The sequence below is a fragment of the Lycium barbarum genome, chromosome 5 (genome assembly GCF_019175385.1).
Source record: "Lycium barbarum isolate Lr01 chromosome 5, ASM1917538v2, whole genome shotgun sequence".
Taxonomy (NCBI): domain Eukaryota; kingdom Viridiplantae; phylum Streptophyta; class Magnoliopsida; order Solanales; family Solanaceae; genus Lycium; species Lycium barbarum.
The window spans coordinates 140,503,946-140,529,614 of record NC_083341.1 but is presented as its reverse complement, the minus strand read 5'-3'; the positions used below and the strand labels follow the sequence as shown (position 1 = coordinate 140,529,614).

At 34.0% G+C, this 25,669-nt stretch overlaps 3 protein-coding genes and 1 non-coding gene across 13 annotated transcripts; all 4 read left to right on the top strand.

The window, feature by feature from the left end:
• Positions 1 to 3,852: 3,852 nt before the first annotated feature.
• LOC132641921 (uncharacterized) lies at positions 3,853 to 8,624 on the top strand. 6 transcript variants are annotated; one of them, XM_060359059.1, is made up of 6 exons: positions 3,853 to 4,039; positions 4,643 to 4,713; positions 5,750 to 5,846; positions 6,301 to 7,444; positions 7,551 to 8,101; positions 8,224 to 8,624. In XM_060359059.1, the coding sequence occupies exons 3-6, from the start codon at positions 5,782 to 5,784 to the stop codon at positions 8,330 to 8,332; spliced, it is 1,869 nt and encodes a 622-aa protein (XP_060215042.1). In that variant the 5' UTR covers positions 3,853 to 4,039; positions 4,643 to 4,713; positions 5,750 to 5,781; the 3' UTR covers positions 8,333 to 8,624. The 6 variants fall into 6 exon arrangements, with proteins under 6 accessions (XP_060215042.1, XP_060215040.1, XP_060215038.1 ...); XM_060359057.1 differs by having other exon boundaries at positions 3,853 to 4,088; XM_060359055.1 differs by having other exon boundaries at positions 3,853 to 4,088; positions 6,231 to 7,444.
• A 133-nt stretch (positions 8,625 to 8,757) lies between these two features.
• Positions 8,758 to 11,446, top strand: LOC132641923 (uncharacterized). The gene is made up of 4 exons (XM_060359062.1): positions 8,758 to 9,886; positions 9,993 to 10,057; positions 10,200 to 10,266; positions 10,984 to 11,446. Exons 1-4 carry the CDS (start codon positions 9,799 to 9,801, stop codon positions 11,139 to 11,141), a joined length of 378 nt encoding a protein of 125 aa, XP_060215045.1. The 5' UTR covers positions 8,758 to 9,798; the 3' UTR covers positions 11,142 to 11,446.
• Positions 11,447 to 14,894: 3,448 nt separating this feature from the next.
• On the top strand, positions 14,895 to 14,967 carry TRNAV-UAC (transfer RNA valine (anticodon UAC)). Its single transcript has one exon. It is a non-coding gene; the product is annotated as a tRNA-Val (tRNA).
• Positions 14,968 to 15,113: 146 nt separating this feature from the next.
• On the top strand, positions 15,114 to 25,645 carry LOC132641920 (uncharacterized). Of its 5 annotated transcripts, none has more exons than XM_060359053.1 (12): positions 15,114 to 16,060; positions 18,532 to 18,695; positions 19,306 to 19,528; positions 19,617 to 19,761; positions 19,848 to 20,054; positions 20,470 to 20,616; positions 21,415 to 21,543; positions 22,451 to 22,854; positions 23,428 to 23,644; positions 24,472 to 24,665; positions 24,831 to 25,170; positions 25,278 to 25,645. In XM_060359053.1, exons 1-11 carry the CDS (start codon positions 15,696 to 15,698, stop codon positions 25,018 to 25,020), a joined length of 2,385 nt encoding a protein of 794 aa, XP_060215036.1. In that variant the 5' UTR covers positions 15,114 to 15,695; the 3' UTR covers positions 25,021 to 25,170; positions 25,278 to 25,645. The 5 variants fall into 5 exon arrangements, with proteins under 5 accessions (XP_060215036.1, XP_060215035.1, XP_060215034.1 ...); XM_060359052.1 differs by having other exon boundaries at positions 15,115 to 16,060; positions 24,831 to 25,151; XM_060359051.1 differs by having other exon boundaries at positions 15,115 to 16,060; positions 25,272 to 25,645.
• Positions 25,646 to 25,669: the final 24 nt, after the last annotated feature.

Here is a 25,669-nt window from a genome sequence, read left to right as displayed (position 1 = left end):
TGGAATTTAACAATAACTGCAAACAAGGTCTGCTTGGGTGGGAATTTAATTTTTAGTAATTTAACCGGCGGCGGTGGAGAACAGTGGACGCTGACAGTGGCGGAGAAGAAGAAGGGGAAGTGATAGTTTGATGGAAAAGAAGATTATGTATTGTAATTTTTTTTAATAGAAAAAGAAAATTACATGGTTACATGGCAAAATTTCATTGGTATGGTATAGAGTAAAAGAAAAAATTATATATACACATGGCGTCTATGCGGATAGATAAGGGCTCCTAGTCATCAATTAGTTAGTGAAAGGGTAAATGTAACAAGTTTTTTAACGGAAGGGGTAAATATGAACCAAAACTTTAACAGAGGGCAAATCTAAACTATAAACGATACTTGGAGGGTAAATTTGACCATTTTCCTTATTTTAAATGATTTGATTGCACAAATATTATTTACATAAGCAATGCATAAAACTTGAACTCTGTTATATGTACATATGGCTAGGGTAAAGTTGAGCCAATTGGCTAAGGGTAAATGAGTCGATTTTTTTATATTTTACAAATATAGCTAAGAAATTTGAAATTTGTGAAAGGTAGCATAGGAATGGAGAAGTTTGAATTTTTGTTATACTATAATATGAAGAAATTGGTTGTCTTTACAAATAATGCACGACTCCAGATGGCTAGTAATTTTGCGAAGGCATTAAATTTTTGTTAGATCAAGATTACATTTCGTTAGTATTGTATAACATAAAATTTACTTTGGTATTATAAGCCTCAATCCTTCACCCAAGCTTTTTAAGAATTATAATAGTATAATGTAGCATTGCAATTGAAAACCTTGTAACTTGCATATATAATTGAAATGTGATAATTTTTTAGCTCAATTATCTATCTACATATGACAAAGCGGAAGTTAGTAATCTCCTCTTCATTAACCCGCATTACTATACTTCATATGATTGAAAGAACATTTTGCACAAGCATTTTAATTATTGAACATTAGGTTTCAATGTTAAATGTCAACATTTGACGGACAGGTGTAGTCGAACTCAGACAATGACATTCTTAATTAATTTGTTGAAGGAAAAAATTAATCATATTCATACCTACTGGAGAATAAAATGAATGTGTTGGCCCTGATAAATTGCGGGGCAACAGTAGACGTCCCTAGATAGACATTTAATACAACTGCCAACACAAACGAGTAAATTATTCAGAAAAGAAATCCGAATAACTTATTATTAAGCTAAAACATGATTGGAATATTACCCCAAACCAAAATGGGAAACAAAAGGCTTACTAGGCGTTTGGCCATAGAAATAAAAAAAAAATCACTTTTTTTTTTTAATTTTAGAGTTGGAGTTGGCCATAGTTTTTTCAAATAGTTTTTTTTTTTTGTTGAAATATACTTGTTTTAGTTGTGAAAAAAGTGAAAAACTTGAAAAACAAGTTTTTCTTGTTTTTCAAATTCCAAATACAACTTCAAGTTGTATTTGGAATTTTCATGGCCAAACACTAATTTTTTAAAAAAGTGAAAATAAAATCCGCAAAAAGTCAATAATTCTTATGGCCAAACGGGTCCTTAATATATAGGCATCGCTTTAAACCTGTCAGTAAATTTTATTTAGACACTCAAATTACTGTTTGTTCCAATTGAACACTTGAGCACATGATAAAATGTTCCAATTGCACATCCGGTTCAAATTTGAATAAACTTTTGCGCGTGTTCTTAAGAGTCTAGTAGGTAGTTAAGTTAACCAAACCAAATTCACTATATTGACAGAGGGAAACAATTATAACAAATTTTGAAAAGTCACATCGTAATTGAATTTGGTGCAATTACTAGGATAGTAATTAGACAATCTAATAATTATTTTGTTTGTTTGTCATAAAGTAAATGCAATATAATTATAAACGCAATGCTTGATTGTACCATTGTGCGTTAAAAGTAAAACAAAAAAAGAAAAAACGTTTTTTGGATTCTCACTCGGTATCCTGTATTGGTATTGAAGCCGGACTATATCTGAATTCGTACGACCCCATTTATGAGAAAGCGCTCCCTACCAAAAAAAAATTCATAACGAGAACTTGAACCCGATATCCTGATTAGGTGAAGAGCAGCTCCATCCAGAAGCGCAAAAAAAAAAAAAAAACTTTATAATTACACCATAATTATATCATTCTAATTACTCTTCTTCAATTACACCAAATGATATACTGATCAAGTTATTTATTTGATCAGACAAAGATATCAAAAATATATAATTACACTCAATATTCAGCCAAAAAATAAAAGGAAAGAAATCCAAACCAAATAGCCAAATCCAATCCAATTTCTACCTTTTGACCATTTCTTGTCCCTTTTCTCTCCATAAAATACTACTTACAAAGTCAGCTCTTCCATTCTTTTCCATAAATCCCATTGTCAGACCCCACTTTCTCTCTGTTTCTTCTTTCATATTACACACTTTTTGTTTAGTTATGGATCTGATTTTTTCGATTAAAACAAAACAAGACATAACACTCTAATTAATACTCCGACGTACTGATCTGTTTTTCTGGTAACCCTGCCATCCCAGTTTAATTTTTTATTGTTACTATTTTTGTTACGACTGTAGAGAGCAATAATTAATGCCTTTTTATGCCTCTTATCGTGCACTGCACCTTTACCAACGTCTCTGCTCTCTTTTTTCACGCACAAGGATAAATGATAAGTGTAACATTAATTGCAATACTGTAATTTGGATTTTTGGGATATATACATACTCCTGCTTAGTCTCAAATTATCTTTAGTGTTTATGTTGTACACGCCTTTTAAAAAAATACTAATAATTAGAAAAATCTTTAACTGTTTTACCCTTATTAATATGTTAAGATGTTATCTCTTTTTATTGAATACTCACTCCTAAGTATCCACTTAGTTTTGTTTTTTATTTTGGTTCAGAAGAAGTGTCTACTTACATTATTATCAAAAGAAAGAATTAATTATTTTCTTTCAAATTTATCCTATTTAGATAAGTGAGCGTTTATGCAATCAAGAAACTATATTACTCCATCCGTCTCATAATAAGCGTCACCTTAATAAAAAAATACGCATATTAAGAAACCAATAATGCAATGTGAAGTTTACTAAATTACCCCTATATAATAAAAATAAATTACTTTTACCTTTTGATTAAAGCATGCACAAGAAGTAAACTTTTTGACATTGGGAATCCAACAATACCAAGTTACTATGTGGCTTTTTCAATCACCATTTAGATATTACTTTATTGTCTAAGGGTAGAATTAGAAAAAAACTAGATAATTTATGTTTTGGTTTCGTAAGGTGACACTTATTATGAGACAAGAAAATTTGGCTAAGATGACACTCATTATAGGACGGAGGGAGTAATTAATTAGAAAAATCTCTGATGATTTTACCCTTATTAATGTATTAAGATGTTATCTTTTTTTATTGAATACTCACTCCTAAGTATCCACTTAGTTTTATTTTTTTATTTTAATTCAAAAGAAGTGTCTACTTACATTGTCATGAAAAGAAACAACTAATTATTTTCTTTTAAATTTATCCTATTTAGATAAGTGAGCGTTTATGCAATCAAGAAACTATATTAATAGGTAACATTCAATTAAAAATAGTTTAGTCAAAATACATATTTTTTTAAGCGTTGGTATATTCTTAAGGAATGTCCTAAAGGTTAAGTAAACATTTATTTTATTTCCGTAATGAGAAAAAGATAACTAATTTTATATAATAATAAATAATTTAAAATAACTATTTAAAAATCACGACAGATAATTTGAGACAGATTACATTTATGTTTGTGCATATACATTGAGAGAGAGAGAAAGAGAGAGAAGAGTTGACCTTTTTTGTGTATAGCTGTGTGTTAATGTTTGCTGGCTTCCCACTCTCTCTTCTTCTTTCTTGTTACTTAAAACTCTTTTCTGTCACATTCATTGTCTTTCTTAACTTACTCTCTCTCTCTCTATTTCTATTTCTATAGTATTCTCAAAGTACAAATCAAAAGACATGATCTGAATGTAATATTACTACTTACCAACTTCATGTTCTTCACAACAAGACAAAGAGGTTTCCTTGTCTTATTCAAATCATTTTTTTTTTCGTTTTTGGATTTTTCAAATGTGTTGTGTATATGGTTAGGATCTTGGTATTGATATGCTTATTATGTTTAATTTTTGTAATTGGATTTTAATTTTTCATGGCAAAGATTGGTTTTTTATTTTTTTTTGTATTTCTTGATTTTTTTTTGAAGAATTTAAGTTCCTGTTATGTCTTTAATCTTGATGGAATTTTGTGTTTTTATGCTTATTTGGTTTAATTTTGATATTGGGTTTGTAATTTTCATGGCACGGTTTTTTTTTTTTTTTTTTGAAGTATTGAAGTTCTAGTTATGTCTTTAATCTTGATGGGATATTGTGTTTTTATGCTGTGCAGTGATTGATATGCTTATTTAGTGTAATTTTGCAATTGGGTTTTTAATTTTCTTGGCAAAGATTGTTTTTTTTTTGTTTTTGTTTTTGTTTTTGTATTTCTTGATTTTTTAATTTTTTTTGTTTGGAGTGTTTAAGTTCTAAGTTATGTTTCAAATCTTGATGGAATTTGGTGTTTTTATGTTTTTGCAGTGAAACACAGAAGCAGAAGTTTGTTATAAAAGGGATAAAGAGGAGAATTCTTTTGATTCACTTTTAGCCAGGTAAAGTTATATGTTAATCATTTGGTTACAATCATTTGATTAAATAATTAACAGCCCCCCCTTTTTTTTATTTTTTATATTACTAGTTGTTTATGGATTTTATGAGATTGTGAATTTTCTTGGGATCCGATAACAACCTGTCAGAATGTATTATTGCAGAGAAATCAGCTTTTCTTTTGAACTTTTTATGATTTGTTATTAAAGAATTTGAACTGGATCTAGTTAGAAATTATTAAGTAATTGAGCTAAAGAACAAAATGGATGGTGGTGATTGATCTTTTGTACAAAATTTTCAAAATGGTGACCATTTCTTGTCTTTTACTTCAAAAATGGACAAAGTTAAAGATTCCAGGTAGTTTGGTAATTAGACCATAAATTCACTATTCAATTGACAGGACAAGAATTTAAATTAAAGTATGTCTTTGAAAAGACAAAATAAAGATGAGGTGTGAGTGAATTCACTCTGTTGCGTGAGTGAATTCACTTTGTTTATATTTCAAATTATTGGCATCTTGTCATTGAGATGATACCTTTCGTTTCCTTGAGTTTCTGCAAAAGTGGGAATCTTATGTTACAGAATATCAATTGTTCATCAGTTCATTTTAAAGAATTCCAATGGCGAATTCAGGGTTCAGGTTCTGCTCATTATGTATGTGCCAATTTTTTTTTCACATATACATATATAGTCCGAGCTAGATGCAGTAGATTCTGTCGAACCCATTTTGTCTAGTCTAGATCCGCCACTGAACAAGTCATTAAACTTTGCAGGTTGATTAATGTTAAATATAGTGGTATCTAAGCCGACCCCGACTTTTTTGGAGCTGAGACATAGTTGTTGTTGTTGTTCTGACCTGTTGAATGCTAAGTTTGCTTCCTATTGTATTCTTGGCCATTATCAGTATTCATCAACGATTAGTGTCGTTTGGCCTGTTAAGTATAATAAGCATTTTCTTCAGAGTTTTGCTGGACATCTGCTAAAATCTATGCTGATTCTGAGCTGTTCTTAAATATATTCTTGAAATTTATGTTGAAACAGGCTTCTGAGCTGTTTTTCTTCGTGACTACTGGATGTTTGCTTCACAGCTTTTGAGAATTCTCCAGTCTCTACCAGCTGATGTAAACCATGAAAGCCGGTAAGTGTACAAACTCTGTTTCTTCTTAATGCTGCAGCTGCTTTAGCACTGCAGTTTCTTTGTATTTGGAAAAATAAGTATACGTGAAGGCAAATAAAGGATCCATGTAATGTAACATAGCATTGATCGAATGTATGTGTTTTTATATTTTAGTTTCAAGTAATAAGGATTTCCAATCTGATGCATCCTTTTTCCTGAATAGCTTTCCTTTCTTCCTTTATCTGGGGACTCCAGATTCACTTGATAGATGTCGAGATGTTTTATTTTGTTCTAGTACTCAGTCTATTTCTTGATATCCTTACTTTGAGAGTTAGTCGATGGATTTTAATATTAGTATTCCTACAAAACTTGATCCTTGCATTGAAAAGTTAAATTCGACTGCAGATAATCCTCTGTTTTGTGATTCAACACTAGTCTCTGTGCATGATTCTAAAACATTTGAATGCAACAACAGCGTCTTTGACGACACAGCTGAAGAGAAGCCTACAATGAAGGGAAATCAGAATGGTATATTAAGTCATTCAAATGGCTACAAGGAGGAAGATTCTTTAGGTTTTCCTGCAAATGGATTTGCAAATTCAAATGTCCATGGCAATATCGAAGACCCTTTGGCATGCGACAGCGAAGATGGGAATGAATTCTGGAAAGTTCCTGAACTTGATCACTCTATATTTTTTGACAACAACAATGAAATTAGGGATTCAAGTGTGAGCGACGATCAAAATGTAGACATGTCCAAGATAATCGGTGACAAGAGAAGTGGAAATCCTTTTGCCTGTGATATTCCCTCAAGCGAAACAAATGAAATTGATTCTGCAAGTGTGATGGATGATCAAAACGGAGGCTTGTCAAATATCATCAATAGCAAGAGAGGTGGAAATCCATTTGAATGTGATACAAAAGATAGAGATCAGCCATGGAATATTCCAGAATATAGCTCCATGATTGTTGATTTCCTTGATGACAAAGAAACTGAAGCCATCGACTCTGATTCACCTTTTACCTCTCACTCGGAGCTGTTTGAGAATAACGCACATTTATATTCTGATAAAGGTGTCACTGATCATGATCTGCCTGAATTGTCAGTTTGCTACAGAGAGAATAACTTTAACATTGTTAAAGATATATGCATGGACGAGGGTGTACCTGCAGTGGATAAAGTTCTAACTGAAAGCTGGAAAGATGATCTACTTAACACGTCTGTTTCTGTTGCTGCTGATGAAGAACAGCAGAGCAACACAAGGGAAAGCATCGATAAGGCGTCCGTCCCTGCATCTGTATCGAAAGATTCATCTTTTGAAGATGCCAAGAACATTGCTGTGACTCATGATACAGAAAATGAAGTTACTGGAGCTCTTGTTCCAAATGGTTTCAAACCTTCCCTGGAGAATAATGCCAACAAAGATGCTGACAAGGATTCTTATCTGGAGGATTTGATGATGATTTTTGGTTCAAAATGTACTACAAATGGGAAAGCTACTAATGCATCAGAAAAACCATCATCTCCTAATAACGCTGTTCCTTTGGAAGAGTCCAATATAAAGAATTCTCAAAGAGCTAACTCTGATGGCGATCAATCTGCACCGCAACTTGATCAGGTCTGTTCCTATTATGCTTGCAAATTCGCCTACAAATTAGGTGTATGTTCTTCGGACACGTTCTTCTGGTCGATAATGTTTAGGGATTTTCTTTCTTGTACCGCAGAGGTCTTTTGAGCAAGCAATTTTGAAAAGCCAAACTGCAGTTTCTGCAGCTGATGAGACAAACAACAAGGGTCCAGCTTCCCACTTATTTAACAATAGCAAAGAGGGAGCTGGGGCTAGTATTTTTGATGTCAACCTTCCCAAGCCAGAATCAACAAAAAGCATGGAGGATGGTGTTGAAAAGTTGCCTGAAGATTCTCTCAAGTCAAAGGTCATCTCCGTTCACAAGGATGGGAATTCGGATGATATTTCAGCTGCTAGTCAAGTTCATTCTGCTAAAAGCGTGGACAGTACAGCTGGCAATGTGCACGAAAAGTCCCTTGAATCCCAAGCTGTGACTAATCTTGAAGATAAACTCGCTGGTAATTTCCCACCAGGCAGCCAAGGTCATTTTGTTGATGGAGAAGAAAGTTTTGCTGATGGAGAGGCAAGTTTTGCTGCAATTCCTGCATCAGGTTCTATTACTTACTCAGGGCCTATAGCATATTCTGGGAGCGTCTCTCTCCGATCCGATTGCAGCACTACCAGTGCCAGATCATTTGCCTTCCCAGTGTAATACGTCGCTACTTCTCATGCTAGTTTCCTTTTTCTTTTCAACTTAATACTGATATTAAGTAACTTGTGATTAATACTGATATTAGTAACTTGTGATTAACATTTTCCTTCTTTTGCAGCTTACAAAATGAATGGAATAGCAGTCCAGTAAGAATGGCAAAGGCGGAACGGAGGCGTTTACGGAAACAAAAGGGTTGGAGGCAGGGCCTTCTGTGTTGTAGATTCTAAATTCTTATTCTTTTTCTATTTATAAGGTTTTTAGTTAAAGAATATACATAACCAGACCTTAAATCTTGAACCTTTGGAGGCTAATAAAAAAATCTTGAACCTTTGGAGTATGGTAAGTATACATGTTGATATTCACTTAGGGTGGCAATGCTATTCTTGGTAGGATTTAAAGGGCTTTGAGTTTGTTTTATTAAAGACATGGAGGCTGATGATGTAAAACCCCTTTGTTACAGACTTAAGTTTCGTTCTCCTTACACAATCTATAATATGCCCCTTCTTTCTATTTGTGAGATATTCTTGTTGTTCTTTGCAATCTTAGAGGCAGTTTGGATTGGCTTATAAGCTGTTTTCAGCTTTTTTGAGTGTTTGGCTAGTCAGCTTAAAATCATTTTGTGAAACAGGCTCTTAGACATGTAATTCTTTTCAAATGTGAGCCATAATTTGTTTGAAGAAACAAAGCCCACCTATTTTCTTGGAAATGGCTGATTGAGCAAGGCCCAACCCTCCCTAAACGTTTGTCTTTTGACTCTTTTGGTCAAGGACTTGAGTCAAATGTTTGCAATTCTTTTTTTCCCTTTTTCTAAAGGTTCGTTGAGCATTAAATTTGGATAAAATTCATGAATACCACTTTTCAAGATTGTAATTAACAAATAGCAACTTCATGGAGTTTCAAAATTCACATGTGAAACTGAAATTTGAAACTCCACTACATTATCATGGAAGTTTTATTTGTGAAATTTGAAATTGCATGACAATTGCTATTTTTCAAAGACAAGGCTCCACAAATGGCCAGCGGATGTTATTTTTATAGAAAATTGTCCTTGAATGTCCATTTGTTATTTAGGACAGTTTAGCAACCAAGAGGCATGCCAAAATTCACATTGTCATATCATAAATTCAATTTCGATGGCCTAATGACTGCTGTTTAGTTAAGCCTTTCTAATTCATCATGGTGGTTTTAGTGCTCCCTATCGACGAGAGATTCATTTTTAGAGATTGAACTCGAAATCTTTATTCAAAATTAAGGAACTTGTATCATTTCACCACATCCTTCACTACTATTGCAAGTGAACTTTTAGTTTTTCCAAAATAACTTAAATTAAATTATCAGATTGGGTTTGCTAGACAAACATACGTGAAGAAATGTATCAATTTTGTCAGCATATAACCTCTTTTTATTGTGGTCCTACAAAGGGTAGGATGTTAGGTAACACAAAATCAACCCAAATGGTGTGAAGGTTCCTAAAAAGGCAAAACTCAAAAAAATATGGATTTTTACACCTACTTTAATATTTTTGGAACTCTGAATAATTTTGTGCTTTGTGTATGTCTTTTTCTCTCTTCTTTTCATTGGATTCTGTGGGCTTTTACCTTCCTTCCTTCCTTCTTTGACTCTTATAAATTGCAAGTTTCATTTCCAAAAGAATAACACTTTCATTTTAAGTTTCATCAAATTAACCATAACTATGCAAATCATCAGATTCATCTCTGCTCTACTCATTTGTTTCTCATCGTTCATGTTATATCCATTTTCATCTGCTGCTCCACTGTTAGGTAATTCATCATTTTTCTTTCTATCTTAGTCTTTTTTTTTTCTCTTTCTTTTTTAGTTTCTTGCTTTACATTTCATGCTAACTTCATTGTATTGTAATTTTGGCAGATCATGAAGTGAAGGTGACTATACCTTCAAGTCCTAGGAAGCTGAAGTTCAATGAACAGCCAAATGTAATGACTTTTGTTTTGTATATATTTCTTTTTTTTTTTCTTCCTGAATATAAACTAGGAAGCTCTTTCCTTTCTTTTAATATATCTCAGTATATGGTTGTGTTTTCTCATCATAAATGACATATTTTTTTGTGTGAAGCAGGTGCAAAGCAATGGAGATAAAATGAATTTGGTCCCATTCAACACTGCAAAACAAGCTTCATTAACAGGTACATGTATATAATTTATTTATTTATTGATTATTATTATTTATATTAGTATCAATTTAATTAATCTTGATTAATAGCAACATTTGTTGGTTTCATGCATGACATATATGTTCATATCTAAGATAAATAATGCAGTAATTAAGTTCCTTCCATGAAAACTGAAAAGTACTGCAGGACTTTATGGCCGAAAAGTTTAAGTTTTTTGAAGAATCAATCTACTTTGACTAACTAACTAAGCTTTCCATTGATATGCTGATATTCCATAATTTCATGTGTTGTCTTTAGTATAATATTATATGGTGTAGTATCTTAAAGTACGCAACTTATGTTTCGATTTGTCTACTTTTTGACTTAGCAGTTTAACTAGTTCGATTTGTCTACTTTTTGACCAACTTACCACCTAAAAGTATGTAACTACTCTCAATTCCTACTATATCTTATAAAGTTTTTGCACACCCTTAAAAAGACACTAATAATAGTTTTAATTATAAAAATATTTTTCTATACTATCTTTAATTAGACATCGTCTCACTTAATCAACATTAACAAATATGATGAAATAATAAGGGTGCCTTTAGGTAATATAATACATAACAAACGGCCTTCTAATTTTCTAAAACATGCATGAAATATTCTTAAACAAATTCATCAGTTTATCAAAGTTACTAATATTTAGCACGGAAGAGAGTTGTTACTAATATATTATGACATGTCCAGGTAAAGAACATGAGCCAGAAGGTGCAAAATGGGTGCATGCAAGAAAAGGAACAAGGCAAGAATGGATTGAAGAGAAAGATACATCTGAGTTCTTTACAATGGACTATCATTGGGTTAGAAGACGACGTCCCATACATAACAAGTCTATTCGCCCATGAAATGCCGATCTCAAACTAGTTGGAATCGGCTTGTAGTTACTTTTATTAGTGATTCTCAACAGTAACAATTACGCTTTAATCTCAAATTAGTTGAGATCGACTGTATCAATCCTCAATATAGTACCGTATAGTGATTCCCATTATTCAGTATAAAAAATAGTTTTTGGGAATACAATTTTGACTTAGGAAAATGAAGTGTGTTTTGTTGTATATTAGGAGTTTGTTGTAAGAATATGAGGATTATGTCGTGTTGTACCTTTGTTTATGGCCGACATTAAACCCTAACTTTTGGTACTAACAAGAAAAACCCTACCACCTTTCTGTTTTGAGTTTTGAGCTTAGTTCCAGGGGAACATTTTTTTGTTTGTTACAATGTGTACAATTTATTTAAGGCAGTCAAATTAATTTTCTCAAGCCCCAATATATTGAGATTTGGTGTCACACATTACAAGCCATTTTTTAATTTTAGTTTTCCTCGAAAGACAAGTTTTCCGTACATCAGGCGCATAAATGTAGTATCTGGCCATGAGAGATGTTTAACGAATCCTTGAAAATTGCAAACTATGTCCATTATAAAACTGGGTAAATTTTTCTTTTATATTTCCAAGTTCTAATTTTCCAATGCAAAGTGGGTGCAACTCTAATTTCTTGTTTTCTAGTAGCGAGTATTCTTCTTCATAGACTATTCCTCCTGTATTTACCTTACGAATAATGTTACGCCCCTTTGATCTCAAATATTAATAGTTTTAATAAAATGAACTCGTTTCACAAAATATATATTAATCGTTTCGTCTCATTAATCAATTTCTTTTAATTTGCATATATATTAATAAATTAAAAGTTCGTTCATGGACCCTTATACACACCGTCCATCACATGATGTGACATGTCCATGCCCGAATTAAGTGGTTACCTTAACAACAATGAGGGGAAGATTGTATGAAAGCTTTGTAAGTAAAGTATTCACCTGTATTATGGCTATCAATTAAGTTATTCAAGACAATGTTTTTGTAGGTTTCTACCTCCCATTTTAGGTACTATTAGTTGTTATTCCAAGATAATTTAACTTTTAAACTCTCTGAAAATGTAAAAGATACTATTAGCTAGTGTGTTTTAATCAATTATATCAGGTTATTTGTCTTGATAATTTTTCAGATTACGAATTTTACTTCATGAACAATAACAATAGTTATATTAAAATTGTTCTGATAATGAAAATTATTTATACTCTCGATAAATAGACGTTCAACATCATAATTTCTTTGTATATTTAATATTTGTCCAAAGGCAGATCATGAGTAAATAGAAAGTCGAAAATCATGTCAATAGGAGTAGTTGTCGTTCAAGCAACTCCTCGAGTTGTTTATATCAAGAATAAAGGAGTGCATGTCTCACTAATTACTTCTGCTCTTTGCTCTATCTGAAAATTGGCATTCTAGTGTGCCATTCTTGCGTTTTCAATAATTATTGAATGAACCAATTATTTTACTGTAGTTAACATAATTTTTGAAAGTAAGATACTCCCTCCGGTCCAAAATATATAATCCACGATTTAGCTTCTAAAAGCTGGTCCAAAATAATTAAGGTTTTGATTTATCAAGAAGGTATTTTATTCTTTTTCTAAATTTACTCTTGACACATTCTTAATTCAATGAACAAATTTAATGTTTGCTATAGTTCCAAAGGCCCTCTTAATTCAGGGTAGTATTTTAGTCAATATACCTCTTAATTTTTAGGAATAAGTGAATTCCTTAATCCATGTGTCAAAGTTTAAAACTTCAATTATTTTGGACCGAGGGCAGGGGCAGAGCTAGGTAGGGCCGAGGGGGTTCGTCTGAATGAACCCCATCGGCAAAAAATTACATTATTTAAATTATATTTTATGTATATATAGTAAATGTTGAACCTCCTTAATTTGACTTCTTCATATGTTCACTTCTTCATACTTTGAACTCCCTCAGTGGAAATTTTGACTCCGCCACTGACCGAGGGGAGTATATTCTTACTTCATTTGTAGCATTTGAGGGGGGCGGGAAAAGGTTGTTAATTTGAAAGTATAATCATGATTTAACTATTACTCTCTTTGTTCACCTTTTGTTTTTTTTGGTCGAGCAAACTATAGTATTATTTATCACTCAAAAACCAGTAGAGAGAGCGTACATTGCAGCAACAGAAATAAGACAGAGTAAGCCTAAACTGAGCCTTTGCTCCACCATCAACCTAAAGAGTCAGCCATGAGCTCTTCTTGCTAACCTATTCCACATACCTGTAAGATCATGTCTCTGTATCTGAATGTGTAGCCACTGGAATATAATAGAAAGGCAAGCTTGTGAGTATACACTCAAAGCTTTGTTTACCTTTTGTGACGCAATTACTATTTGGAGAGTCAAATGAACTTTCTTTGAGCGGAAAATTTTCATGTACCTTTTAAATGTTGAGAAATATAAGTTATTATGACTTATACTTAGTACTTTTGAAGTAAGTTGGACATTCTTTGAAATCATGGTCTGAAATCTCAAGTCATGTTTTTTTTGGATGATTTGGAATTTCATCTCATGACATGAAACCATTAGATGAAATCTCATGTCCAAACGTCTAAAAATATGTGGTGAATTTTATTTCAAATAACTTGAAGATTCTATGTTCATATTCACATAAAAAATTAGATAATTTTACCTTCGTACTTCTAACTGCCTCATATAAAGTGGGACGAAGAGAGCAATATTAATTATTTAGTGGAGTAGCAGTTTATATGATACAAACACATAAACTATTTACTTTATCCAAAATATTTGCCAGACTACGCGTACTATTTGAAAATCTGCAACTGAGTTTTTACTTAATTACTGTAATAGACTATCAATATACTTTAACAAAACCACTACTGCGATTTTTTGTTAATCCTATTGAAAATAAGGAGTTAGCACTAGGATGATATATATATCCATATATGTATGCCCATATTGTAGGAGGTCCGTTCCTAGCAGATTATATTGACATCCTAATCACAATTAATGTTGGTACCAGATAAGCACGTAATGATTATAATGATAGATTTTTGTAATGAACGTAAGCTCTCCTCTATCTATTTTGAGACTTTTATCAACAAACAATTATAGTACATCATTTTATTTTTCCTCGAAAGACAAATTCTCCGTACATCAGGCACATGAATGTAGTATCTGGCCATGAGAGATGTTTAACTAATCCTTGAAAATTGCAACTCTGTCCACTTTAAAGTTGAAGTAATATAATTTTGTTTTGATATTTCCAAGTTCCAATTAAGTTTCCAATACAAAGTGACTTCAACTTTGCTTCTAGGCAAAGTTAATATTCTTCCTCCAAGACTGTCCACTCTTGTATTTTAGTTCATCAAAATATTAAGCAGGTCGATCGATCTCAAATATTAATCGTTTTAACAAAATGACTAACAAAATATTAGTCCTTAGACTCACTAATCACTCTTTTTTGCTAATTAATAAATCAAAATTCATTTCCTTGCCTTGTATATACCGTCCATCACACTATGAGAGATGATCATACCGAAGTCGCTATCTTAAGATGATCGCTTTCAAGGTCTAGTCATCTTGTGGCTTTAATTCCCCTCACCCACTCCCCTCCATTTTGAGACTGCTATCAAGAAACAACTATCTATGTTTTGGTGATTGTTTCTTTTATTTACATTTAATATGATTATAATATTCTTTTTCTTGTTATCTGAAACTACTTAGGTTCTAACAAAACTTCAAAGTTGTTGGTGTGGTGTAGTGGTTATCACGTCAGTCTTACACACTGAAGGTCCCCAGTTCGATCCTGGGCGTCAACATTATATTTTTCTTTTTTTTTCCCAAAAAAATATTTTTGTTTAAATAATTCACTTCCAAAAGTATGTAATTACAATTAAATATCTTGTCTACTCCACCCTAGCCTCACCGCCGGTGAAGCCCGTTAACATGGCTTCCTCAACCTTATCTCAATCAAAAGGACCAAAATACCCTTTTCTCTAATCATATTTACCATTACAAAATCTTCCCTTTTCTCCCCACTAATCAAGAACCATCACCAACCTTTCTCACCTCAAACTACTCCACATTAACTAAGGTTATTTTTTATCAAAATTTTATTCCCCATTCCGCATTAAAAAGTGGCTAAACACGGCTGTTTCGCCATAAATAATTTTCACTCTTTTGAAATTATATTCCGAATTCATGTTTGGACAATTCGAAACACTCCAAATAGCTGTTTTCACGTTTTTCACTCCAAATTACTCAGAAGAATTCGACAATTTTTTAAATTGCATTCCTGTCCAAACACAACTCCAATTTCTAATTTCCAATTCTCAAATACCATTTTTCTAACTTTTTTCCAAATATTGTGCTACCTTTTCAAATATAACATTTTTTTTTATGTCTAAATGCCACTAAATATGAACGTTGGCTATGTCCAAAAAATAGTTATTTACCAATTTATCTCCAAATTGAAACACTCCAAAACTACAAGGACCAACTTGACTTTTTGCTCTTGACCTCCACCCTAGCCTCTCCACCATTAACAATGGCGTCTTCAACCTTCATCTCAATCAAAAAGACCAAAATACCCTTTTCTCTAATCACAAAATCATCCCTTTTCTCCACACTAATCAAGAACCATAACCAACATTTTTCACCTCAAATTACTACTCCACCAGTGGTAAAAAAAGTACCTTTTACTGTTTCTGTACATGGGGTTACATGGAATGATCCTTACCATTGGATGAAAAAAACCAATGACCCTGATTTTATCAACTATCTTCATCAAGAAAATTTGTATGCTAAGTCTTTTATGAAGGATACTGAGGAAATGCAAAAGAGTTTCTTTTTTGAGATGATTAATAGAATGCCTTCCAAGATTTCTACCCCACCTGAACTATGGGGTTCTTGGTTTGTCACTTTACACTCTGTTTGGATGGTTGTTACATATTGTTTAGTGATGTGTTGTATTATATCGTATTGTGTTGTATTGTATTGTACTGTATTGTTATGATGAATACAATGGATAGATTGTATCCTTTTCTGTCGTTACATAATGTCACACATATAAGACAAGTAGGGGTCGATGTAGGTTTGTTTTGTGAGATGATTAGTAGAATGCCTTCCAAGATTTCTACTCCACCTGAACTATGGGGTCCTTGGTTTGTCTCTTAAAAACTCAGGTTTTTAACTTACACTCTGTTTGGATGGTTGTTAGTTGTTACATATTGTTTAGTAATGTGTCGTATTATATTATATTGTATTGTGTTGTACTGTATCGTACTGTATTGTTTTGATGAATACAATGGATAGATTGTATCCTTTTCTGTCGTTACATAATGTCACACATATAAGACAAGTAGGGGTCGATGTAGGTTTGTTTTGTGAGATGATTAGTAGAATACCTTCCAAGATTTCTACTCCACCTGAACTATGGGGTCCTTGGTTTGTCTCTAAAAAACTCAGGTTTTTAACTTACACTCTGTTTGGATGGTTGTTAGTTGTTACATATTGTTTAGTAATGTGTCGTATTATATTATATTGTATTGTGTTGTACTGTATCGTACTGTATTGTTTTGATGAATACAATGGATAGATTGTATTGTTTTCCGTCGTTACATAATGTCACACATATAAGACAAGTAGGGGTCGATGTAGGTTTGTTTTGTGAGATGATTAGTAGAATGCCTTCCAAGATTTCTACTCCACCTGAACTATGGGGTTATTGGTTTGTCTGTAAAAACTCAGTTTTTCAACTTACACTCTTTTTGGATGGTTGTTACATATTGTTTAGTCATGTGTTGTATTATATCGTATTGTGTTGTATTGTATTGTAATGTATTGTTTTGATGAGTACAACGGATAGATTGTATCCTTTTCCGTCGTTACATAATGTCACACATATAAGACAAGTAGGTTGTCAAGGTAGAGCTGCTATAAAAAGGTAGGGTAAATGATAAAATAGGATTATTAGATAATAAGTAAAGACAAAATGAGAAAAAAGAATAAGGTAACAACGCAATTTGAGGGTAATAGTAATTGTTGGAAATTTAAATATAAGTTTGGAATGTTAAACAGAAAAAGCAGATTACTTGTGTGAAATTATATAGTAGCAAATTGGAGTTAGTTTCTCCACATGGAATTACGTGGAATGATCCCTACCATTGGATGAACAAAACTAACGACACTGATTTTATTAACTATCTTCTGGAAGAAAATTCATATGCTAAGTCTTTCATGAAGGATACTGAGGAAATGCAAAGGGTTTGTTTTGTGAGATGATTAGTAGAATGCCTTCCAAGATTTCTACCCCACCTGAACTTTGGGGTCCTTGGTTTGTCTATAAAAAAACTCAATTTTTCAACTTATTAGTATTATGCATGCTTTGCTATGACAATGTGGGAAAATGTTTGAATTGAATATTGTTGCAAATTTAAAAGTATAAGTTTGAAATGTTAAACAAAAAAGGCAGACAACTTGTGTGAAAATATATAGTAGCAAATTAGGGCTCGTTTGGTACGAGGGTAAGGGATAAATAATCCCGGGATTAAATTTGAGATGAGTTTGTCCAACGTTTGGTTGGGATAAAATCGCGGTATAACTAATCCCGGGATTGTAGTGTTATGTTATCCATGTGGGAGGTTGGGATAACTAGTCCCAGGATAAGTAATCTTGGGCTAACTTGTTTCCCAACGAAACGACCCCTTAGAGTTAGTTATATGAATAATATGATTTGAGAGGAAAAGTTTGTCATTTTATATTCCCTGTATCATATTTTGATAACCGTGGTGTCCAGGTCAGCTTGTGCGACCTTAACTAGTTTCACGAGGTTCCTGCTAACTCCCACCACCCACCAGGATAGGTAACTCTTTCCACCAAGGCTTGGACAGATGGGTAAAATAGTATTCCCGTGTATCAACAGTGTTGTCCACTTTTGTTTAGTCCATGTGAAAATAATCTCCTTCCTATGTTCCTTGCACAAATACTAAAGAATTCAGTTTGTCAACTTCTCATAATTCTTCTGCAAAGTCAAATTAAGTCATTCTATTTGAATCAGAGAAAGGAGTCACAATTTTGGTAGAAAAGAAACCAACTTGATCAAAATGAGATGAAGCGACTGTTAAATTTCTATATAAAAATTCGCATCTAGATTTAAGTCAGTGTAAAGCCTATACCATAGTTTACAGAATGTATTAAGTCTGTAATTGCTCAATCCTCCTAATCTAATTAAGAGTTTGTGTAACTGTTGTGTGAACTATGTAGTCGCCAAAGATTTCTTGGGTATGTAAGTTCATTCTAAATTATGTTTTGAGAATCTACTTGCTACAAAACATCTTTTTTTTTGTTGGTTGACTATTGGTATGTTTTTGGGTTGTTAACAGGTTATACTACCAGTACACACCAGAAGGGAAGGAGTTTCCAGTATTATGTAGGAAATTGGCTGCTGAGAACAAAGGTTGGATGAGGACGGTATCCAAATATATGATTGGATCTTCTAAGGAGGAGCAAATACTGCTTGACTGGAATGAAATTGCGGAAAGATATGGTATATCATTCTCATATTATTCCTTTAACAAGCTTCCTTTTGCTCTTCTTGTTTCTTTTTCAAGCACTTTTTTATAATCAATTTTCTATCCTTGTGTGTTTTTGTGCATTCATGTCATTTTCTTCCCATTGAGCATTTTTCCTTTTTTTTTTTTTTTTTTTTTTTGCCTTTGGTGAAATTAGAAGATGTTTTGCGGTTCCAAGACGTTAAAATTCCTAATCGAACACTTGGTGCAAGAGTAAACTTAAACTTTTGTTCTAGGATTGTATGAGATGGGTCAAAATCTTCACTTACTGTTGCTTTTATATGTTATTACTGCAGTTGTTTCCCATTTCTTGAGCATGATTGAAGGAGAATATAAGGACTGTTGTTTCCCATTTCTTGAGCATGATTGAAGGAGAATATAAGGACTGAATCCACTCTAAAAGAATATCCATATCATCATATTGAGGTCAGCAGGATAATAAAGTGATAAAATTTAAGAGAAAAGAAGGGAGAGTATTCTTGTAGGTTTCATGATATGCGTGCAGATCATAGGTCATTGTTTTAGGTTTTCTTAGTTTTAAAGAAAGTGTTTCCATTATGTTTTAATGTGTTCTTGTTTTCATAGGATATGTTCATGTGGGCACATGTCGAGTATCCCCAGACCACAATTATCTTGCTTACACAATTGATATTACTGGTAGTGAGCAGTTTGTGCTTCAGATTAAGGATCTACGAAATGACTGTGTTCTGCCAACCCTGAGAGTTGAAGGGGTTGTTAGTGTAGAATGGGCTCAAGATTCTTCTACTTTCTTCTATACGTTATCTGATCAGAACCAACGGCCTTACAGGCAATTCTCTGTACTATGATTAGCAGATTCTATTTTAAATTGGATATCTGGATGTGTTTACTTATTTACTTTAACGTTATGTGGCCAGGGTACATTGCAAAAAACTGGGATCAGATTCTGTTCATGATGTCCCATTGTTTGTAGAAAATGATTCTAGTTTCTGTGTGGATATAGCAAGTACAAAGGATGGAAAGTTTATTACTGTTAATTCTAATTCAAGAACATCATCTGAGGCAAGAAATTTACCTCTATCATGGTATAGATACTTCTTTGTATTGGTGAGGATGTAATTCTAATTCTCCTCATTGTCTTATTGCAGGTTTATGTTATAAATGCAACCAATCTGCAGACTGGAATTCAAAGATTTTGTAACCGTGCTTCTGGTGTACAATATTTTCTTGAACATCATCATGGCTTTTTCTATGTTCTCACAAATTCTTGTAATGTTGGTGACAAATCGCCTTTGAGTGGAGAGTATTATTTGGCTAGATGCCCTGTTGAGAACTTGCAGTCGACCTGTTTGCAGGTATGTTTTCTTCCATCAATTATTGATTCTAGAAGGGGCTGCTGCTGTGATAAAACATTTATACATGCATGAATATAAAACTTTCACATTGTTCTCCAAAAGCATTCCATTTATTGGATACTTTATTTTGACTTTTCTTTTATATGGCTTTTAGGCTGATGAAGGATTTGTACTTTTGCTTTGTACCTTACTCTAGCTTGTCGTTTTGGTTGTGATCTGAGGCTATGTGCTCGTTAGCATAATTATGATATGTTTGTTATTGGGCTCCCTAATAAATATTTCATAGTATTTTCTGTCAGCTTGTTTGTCTTACTCTTCTACTTGCGCAAGTGCAAAATTGAGTTACTTGAATATGTACTTGTTGATTCAAGAACATTTATTTCCACCTTTTTTGTTTTTTTTCATCATCTGCTAGCTTCGTCTGCAGAATATTATAGCACCTAGCGGGGACATGTTCATCCAAGATATGGACATGTTTAATGAACATTTGGTGCTTTTTCTGAACAAAGAGGGTTCTTCATCGATATGTTCCGTTGATATGCAAATGATCATCAATTGTGAGGTATAATCTTAAAACTTAAAATAACCTTTTTCATCTAGAAAACTTAAAATATTTATGTTCATGTACTTGATATACCTTTTGAAAGCATAATAAGTTGACTCAAGAGCATTCCTTCTCAAAAAAATCTACATAATCATTAGAGGCTTGATCAATGTGTCTTGATATAGTTATATCATCTCCGTGTTGCCTTCCTGGTTGATTAAATGATGAACTTCACAGTAAATCCTGGAGGGGAAGAAGCTTCCTAACTTTGATTGTTGAATAGAAATTCCGAGACAGTGTTAGCCTCTCATGGCCCATGAAAAACATCTTTTTCATGTCAATTCAGGTTTCCCCATATTAGTTCTTAGCCTTTCCGCTTTTACATTAACTTAATCCCAGGAATAATCAGCAGCTTTAAGCCTCGGTATGCATTCTCTGAACCATTACAACTGAAACTGCAGTAAAACTTTTATCATTTCTATTATATAGAAGTATGACAAAGTTATGTTTTACCTTTTTTAAGTAACTAGTATGAGCCTTAAAAATCGTTTTTTATCTGAATGTGGAAGGCTAAATGTATCTGCTGCCATCAGTCCCTACAATGGGGAACCTTCTGTAGCGTGTCCTTTAGGTAGTTGAGGTCATTTATTCTACAAATGATTTACATTAGTAAATCAATTTCCAAGTTTTTATTAAACTTATGCCCTATACCTGAGTTTCTTTTCCTTTCTAGGTTGTAGGAGGAAGCATAATCATCTCATTATCTCTGTAAAGTTGACTGATTCCATTGTTTCTTACTATCTTCCTGTTGTGCAGGAACAAATGAAGATTGATGAACTTAACCCTTGGTTCTTTCCTCTTCCCTCTGATATATGTGCAATAGCTCCAGGCTCAAATCATGATTTCACACGAGCTGTATACCGTGGTGTTGTGTCTTCCCCAGTGGTAATGCTTGTCAACTCTTTTTTTTTTTCCTTCCGCAGTGGTAATTTTGTCAATTGTCTTCAAATGATCTGCATCCTGTTGGTTGTCATGTTATCACTTACCACTTTATTCTTGTATACAACAACAACAACATACCCAATGAAATCCCACAAAGTTGGGTCTGGGGAGGGTAGAATGTACGCAGACCTTACCCCTATCTCAACTGAAAAATAATGTTGTTTGATAATCTTGTCTTTCTCTCTACCTGTCAAGGTAGGGGTAAGGTCTGCGTACACTACCCTCCCTAGACCCCACTTTGTGGGAATATACTGGGTATGTTGTTGTTATTGATAATCTTGTCTTCATATTACTCCACTTTGAGGTATTCTCGCTTTACTCCATGAAAAACTAGTGCAGATTTCTGTTATATATCTTCAGTATCTCAAATGCTAACATCATGCTGCATGGTATGAAAATTCATCTTGTTTCCCTATACTGAATTGTTGTTTTCCTTTGAAAAGAAAACCCAACAATTATGCCACAATCCCAATCTAGTTGGGTTAAAGGAGTCAGCAACCATTATGAAACTTCTGAAATTTCCATTAGAAATAAACAGCATTGAGTTTAATTGAGTAAAAAGTTCCTAGAACCCCAGTTCTTATGGGCCTGTTCTCCTTATACTCTCTCGGTTGGAGTCTATAACAACAATTTGGTAAGGAAATGAAAATAAGAGGAAACTAAAAGGGAAACCTTTGGAAAAAGGGTAGAGGAAACTAAAAGGATATGGAGATAGGGACTTTATGGTCGACATACGCCTTTCCTCCCTTTTCCTGTCAAAGTTAAAGACTTCTCTACCTACTGTAACAGGTGTCTAACTGTAGGCCAAGCAACATTATATGATTTTCGGTATTTCTCTTTTGGAATACAGATGCCTGATGTTCTTGTCGACTATGATATGTCAAGAAGAACGTTCTCTGTCATTCAGCAAGAAGAAGTAATTAATGTTCGCGATAATAAAAAGTACCATTCAAGCAATGGAGAGAGAAGCAGAAATGAGCTTCTGGGCATCCCTTTAAAGAAGGAACACAATGAAGTGCAGAGATGGAGTGACTTTGCTGAAATTTATTCTTGTGAAGAAAAAGAAGTGATATCGCATGATGGTGTAAGGATTCCTATAACTATTCTGTTCTCTCGTAAAGCACATAAGAAGGGTCAGTCTCCCGGGCTTCTACAAGGGTATGGAGCATATGGAGAAATGCTAGATAAAAGCTGGTGTGGGGACCGCCTGAGCTTACTTGATCGTGGTTGGGTGATTGCATTTGCTGATGTAAGGTACAACTCTCTTTTATTTTAAGTTGGATCGTAATCTCCGTGCATAGTTTGGCCACTGGTTGAGGTCTTAGCTAGTAGAAAACTGCTAACCTGTTCTCCAGGAACTCCTTATGATCCTTCCTCCAAACAAAGCAAAGGAAAGAAAAAGAAAGAGGAAAAAGAGAAAAGAAAAGGAATCTACTGGAAATTGTTGATTTGATGCATTTGTAGTGGTTAAACATTCAAAAAGCATTTGAAAGCTACTTAAATGTGTTATTTTCGTAACTTATGCTGCGTCTAATATCTTTTCACTGATTTGCTCAATGCAATATACATTTTGTAATTCAGTTTGCTCTGAAATGTTACTTATCCATCCATGAGCTATAGTGATAAGAAGAAAATACAGAAGTTCTTACACTCTAGCTTGGTCACTCTCTCACTGAGTTCCATTTGTTGCTGTCAGTTTCTCTCTTTTCCAAATGTATGTAATGGTGCAAACTGTAAAGAGATAAGCTGCACAGAGTCCCGAAGGCAATATCATTGCTTGTGATTTCTTGTGACAGAATTCCTTGGTGACATATTTTACTTGTGCAGGGGTGGTGGTGGTCCAGATCCTTTGTGGCACAAGTCTGGGAGTGGAATGAATAAGTTGAACTCTGTAAGTGATTTCATATCATGTGGTAATTATCTTGTCAGTGAGGGTTATGTTCATCAAGATCGGCTGGGAGCTCTTGGTGTAAGTGCAGGAAGTCTTCTTGTTGCAGCAGCAATTAACATGCAACCTAAACTTTTTCAAGCTGCAATTCTGAAGGTAAGCACCAATTTGGGAGTCCTTTAGGGTGTGTCCGGTATTAAGGAAAATGATTTATTGGGATGTTTTCCTGGAAACTAAATGGGTTTCTTACTTATTTTCTGGTGTTCAGTACGCAAGCAAAAATATTATCCTAAAAGCATTTGTATATAATCTAGACAAAAACTATGGAAGGCCGGGTGGGGGTTAGGGGTGTGGGGTGGTGGGGATGGGGGCTACGGGGGTGGGGGTGAATATGAGGTTGTTGGAGGGTGGGAAGGACACAATCAATGTGGATGCCACTTGTGGAACTTGTTTTCCCTACTTCCTCTAGGGAAGTCTTTTTCCTCATTTTAAGGAAATTTTCCTATAGATTTTTTTTTTTCAAAGATGTTGACCAACCGAACATGGGAAATTGGAAAATGTTTTCCTCTATACCAAACACACCCTTAGTATTCTTTCATGTACCTATAGATTCCTTGAATTGGATTCATAATGCATATTATGGTTTGAGTTGTTCTCCGTATATATATCTTCTTTAGCGGGAAAGGAAACGAGTTCTAGTTACATTGGTTTGTAATGATATTTACTAGATGCAGGCTGCTTTTGTTTTAAGTTACTCTCGAGCTTAGAATGTTTTTAGTGTCTGTAGACAACTTTCTATAAACCTAAAATGCTGCTGATCTTGAGGGTTGACACTTTTGTTAAAGAGACTTCAGTATTGACACGGCCAAATGATTGGATTTACAATAATTAACTGTACCCATATGTTCTCAAATCTAATTTGGATTTTTTTTTGTATGATGCTGGTGTGTTGTAGTTGCTCATGTATGTAATGTGTGTTCCAGGTTCCTTTTCTGGATGTGTGCAATAGCTTGTTGGATCCCAGCTTGCCTCTCACTGTTTTAGACTATGAAGAATTTGGAAATCCTCAACTACAGGCCGACTTTGAATATATTCTTAAGTATTCTCCTTATGACAATATTCCTGAAGGAGTTTGTTGTCCGGCAATGCTTGTGAAAGCTTCATTGAACGACTCCAGGTAATTTTCTTGTCGCGTATGCCATTGAGGATAAATCTCTTCTCCAAAATTAGCATGCACTCATATCTATGTAGTATTTGTGTTTGTTGGATAGTTTGGTCGAAGTGCCAAGGCGTTTTCAACTTGCTAAGACCCTTGCTCTGGTCATATTACATATTTATGCAGAGTTGGTGTTTGGGAAGCTGCGAAATGGGTGGCCAAGATGCGGGATAAAACATGCACTAGGTGTTCTTCTTCAGTCATATTGCAGACAAATATGAGTGGAGGACATTTTGGTGAAGGTGGTCGTTTTGGCCAATGCGAGGAAGCAGCTCATGAATACGCTTTTCTGATGAAAGTCCTGGGGAAATCTTGAACTAAAATGGAGCTTCTGGATTTTGATGACAGAGGGTTGGTCCAGTGCTGTCTCGCGATGAGTGAGATTAGCTGGCAAATGTTCACCAGCTGAAGCTCTATTTAACCAAATGCACCCAGAAACTCCTCATGGTACTTGAACATCCTGCTGGTATAAGCCTGAATGAAAGATAACGTGTCTAATCGTTTTAGCCAAATCGATCATTAACTTATCCTTTTAGCCAATCGATTGAGTGTCTTTCTTTATGTTAGTTGCAGAATGGCGTGACTCGTGAGAAGAAGAGCTGGAGACACCAGAAGTTGACTGCTGCCATTATCGACCTTATGAGGGTCTGAATTTGCAGTTCAGAAGTCTGAACACACACAGCCTGATTGGATTACAAGTCAATCCACAAAGAAACTGTTGAATGATTTGAAAGAAGTGCCTTATTTGAGGCAGAGTTACCCGGTATTTGTGCTAGTGAAAGTTAGCAGGTACTGGGTAGAAAAGTCGAGGTGAGCACATGCTTGCCAGACACGACCTTTATAAAAAAAAGGTACCTTGTGTGAGCCATAACCATGCAAATCCTGGACCTGAAAGTTCAATAATATTCACCAAGGTATAATATATCTCATTCAATGCTCCATCCAAGGTTTGATCCCGTGTTGTT

What these genes read in the sequence shown, in the direction of transcription:
- LOC132641921 (XM_060359055.1), top strand. An exon ending in CTGCACCGCAACTTGATCAG is followed by an intron (nt 7,445 to 7,550) that starts GTCTGTTCCTAT and finishes CTTGTACCGCAG; the next exon opens with AGGTCTTTTGAGCAAGCAAT. An exon ending in AGATCATTTGCCTTCCCAGT is followed by an intron (nt 8,102 to 8,223) that starts GTAATACGTCGC and finishes CTTCTTTTGCAG; the next exon opens with CTTACAAAATGAATGGAATA.
- LOC132641923 (XM_060359062.1), top strand. Translation starts at nt 9,799, where the DNA reads ATGCAAATCATCAGATTCATCTCTGCTCTACTCATTTGTTTCTCATCG. An exon ending in ATCTGCTGCTCCACTGTTAG is followed by an intron (nt 9,887 to 9,992) that starts GTAATTCATCAT and finishes TAATTTTGGCAG; the next exon opens with ATCATGAAGTGAAGGTGACT. An exon ending in AGTTCAATGAACAGCCAAAT is followed by an intron (nt 10,058 to 10,199) that starts GTAATGACTTTT and finishes TGTGTGAAGCAG; the next exon opens with GTGCAAAGCAATGGAGATAA.
- LOC132641920 (XM_060359053.1), top strand. Translation starts at nt 15,696, where the DNA reads ATGGCGTCTTCAACCTTCATCTCAATCAAAAAGACCAAAATACCCTTT. An exon ending in CAGAACCAACGGCCTTACAG is followed by an intron (nt 19,529 to 19,616) that starts GCAATTCTCTGT and finishes TTATGTGGCCAG; the next exon opens with GGTACATTGCAAAAAACTGG. An exon ending in GCTTCATTGAACGACTCCAG is followed by an intron (nt 24,666 to 24,830) that starts GTAATTTTCTTG and finishes ATATTTATGCAG; the next exon opens with AGTTGGTGTTTGGGAAGCTG.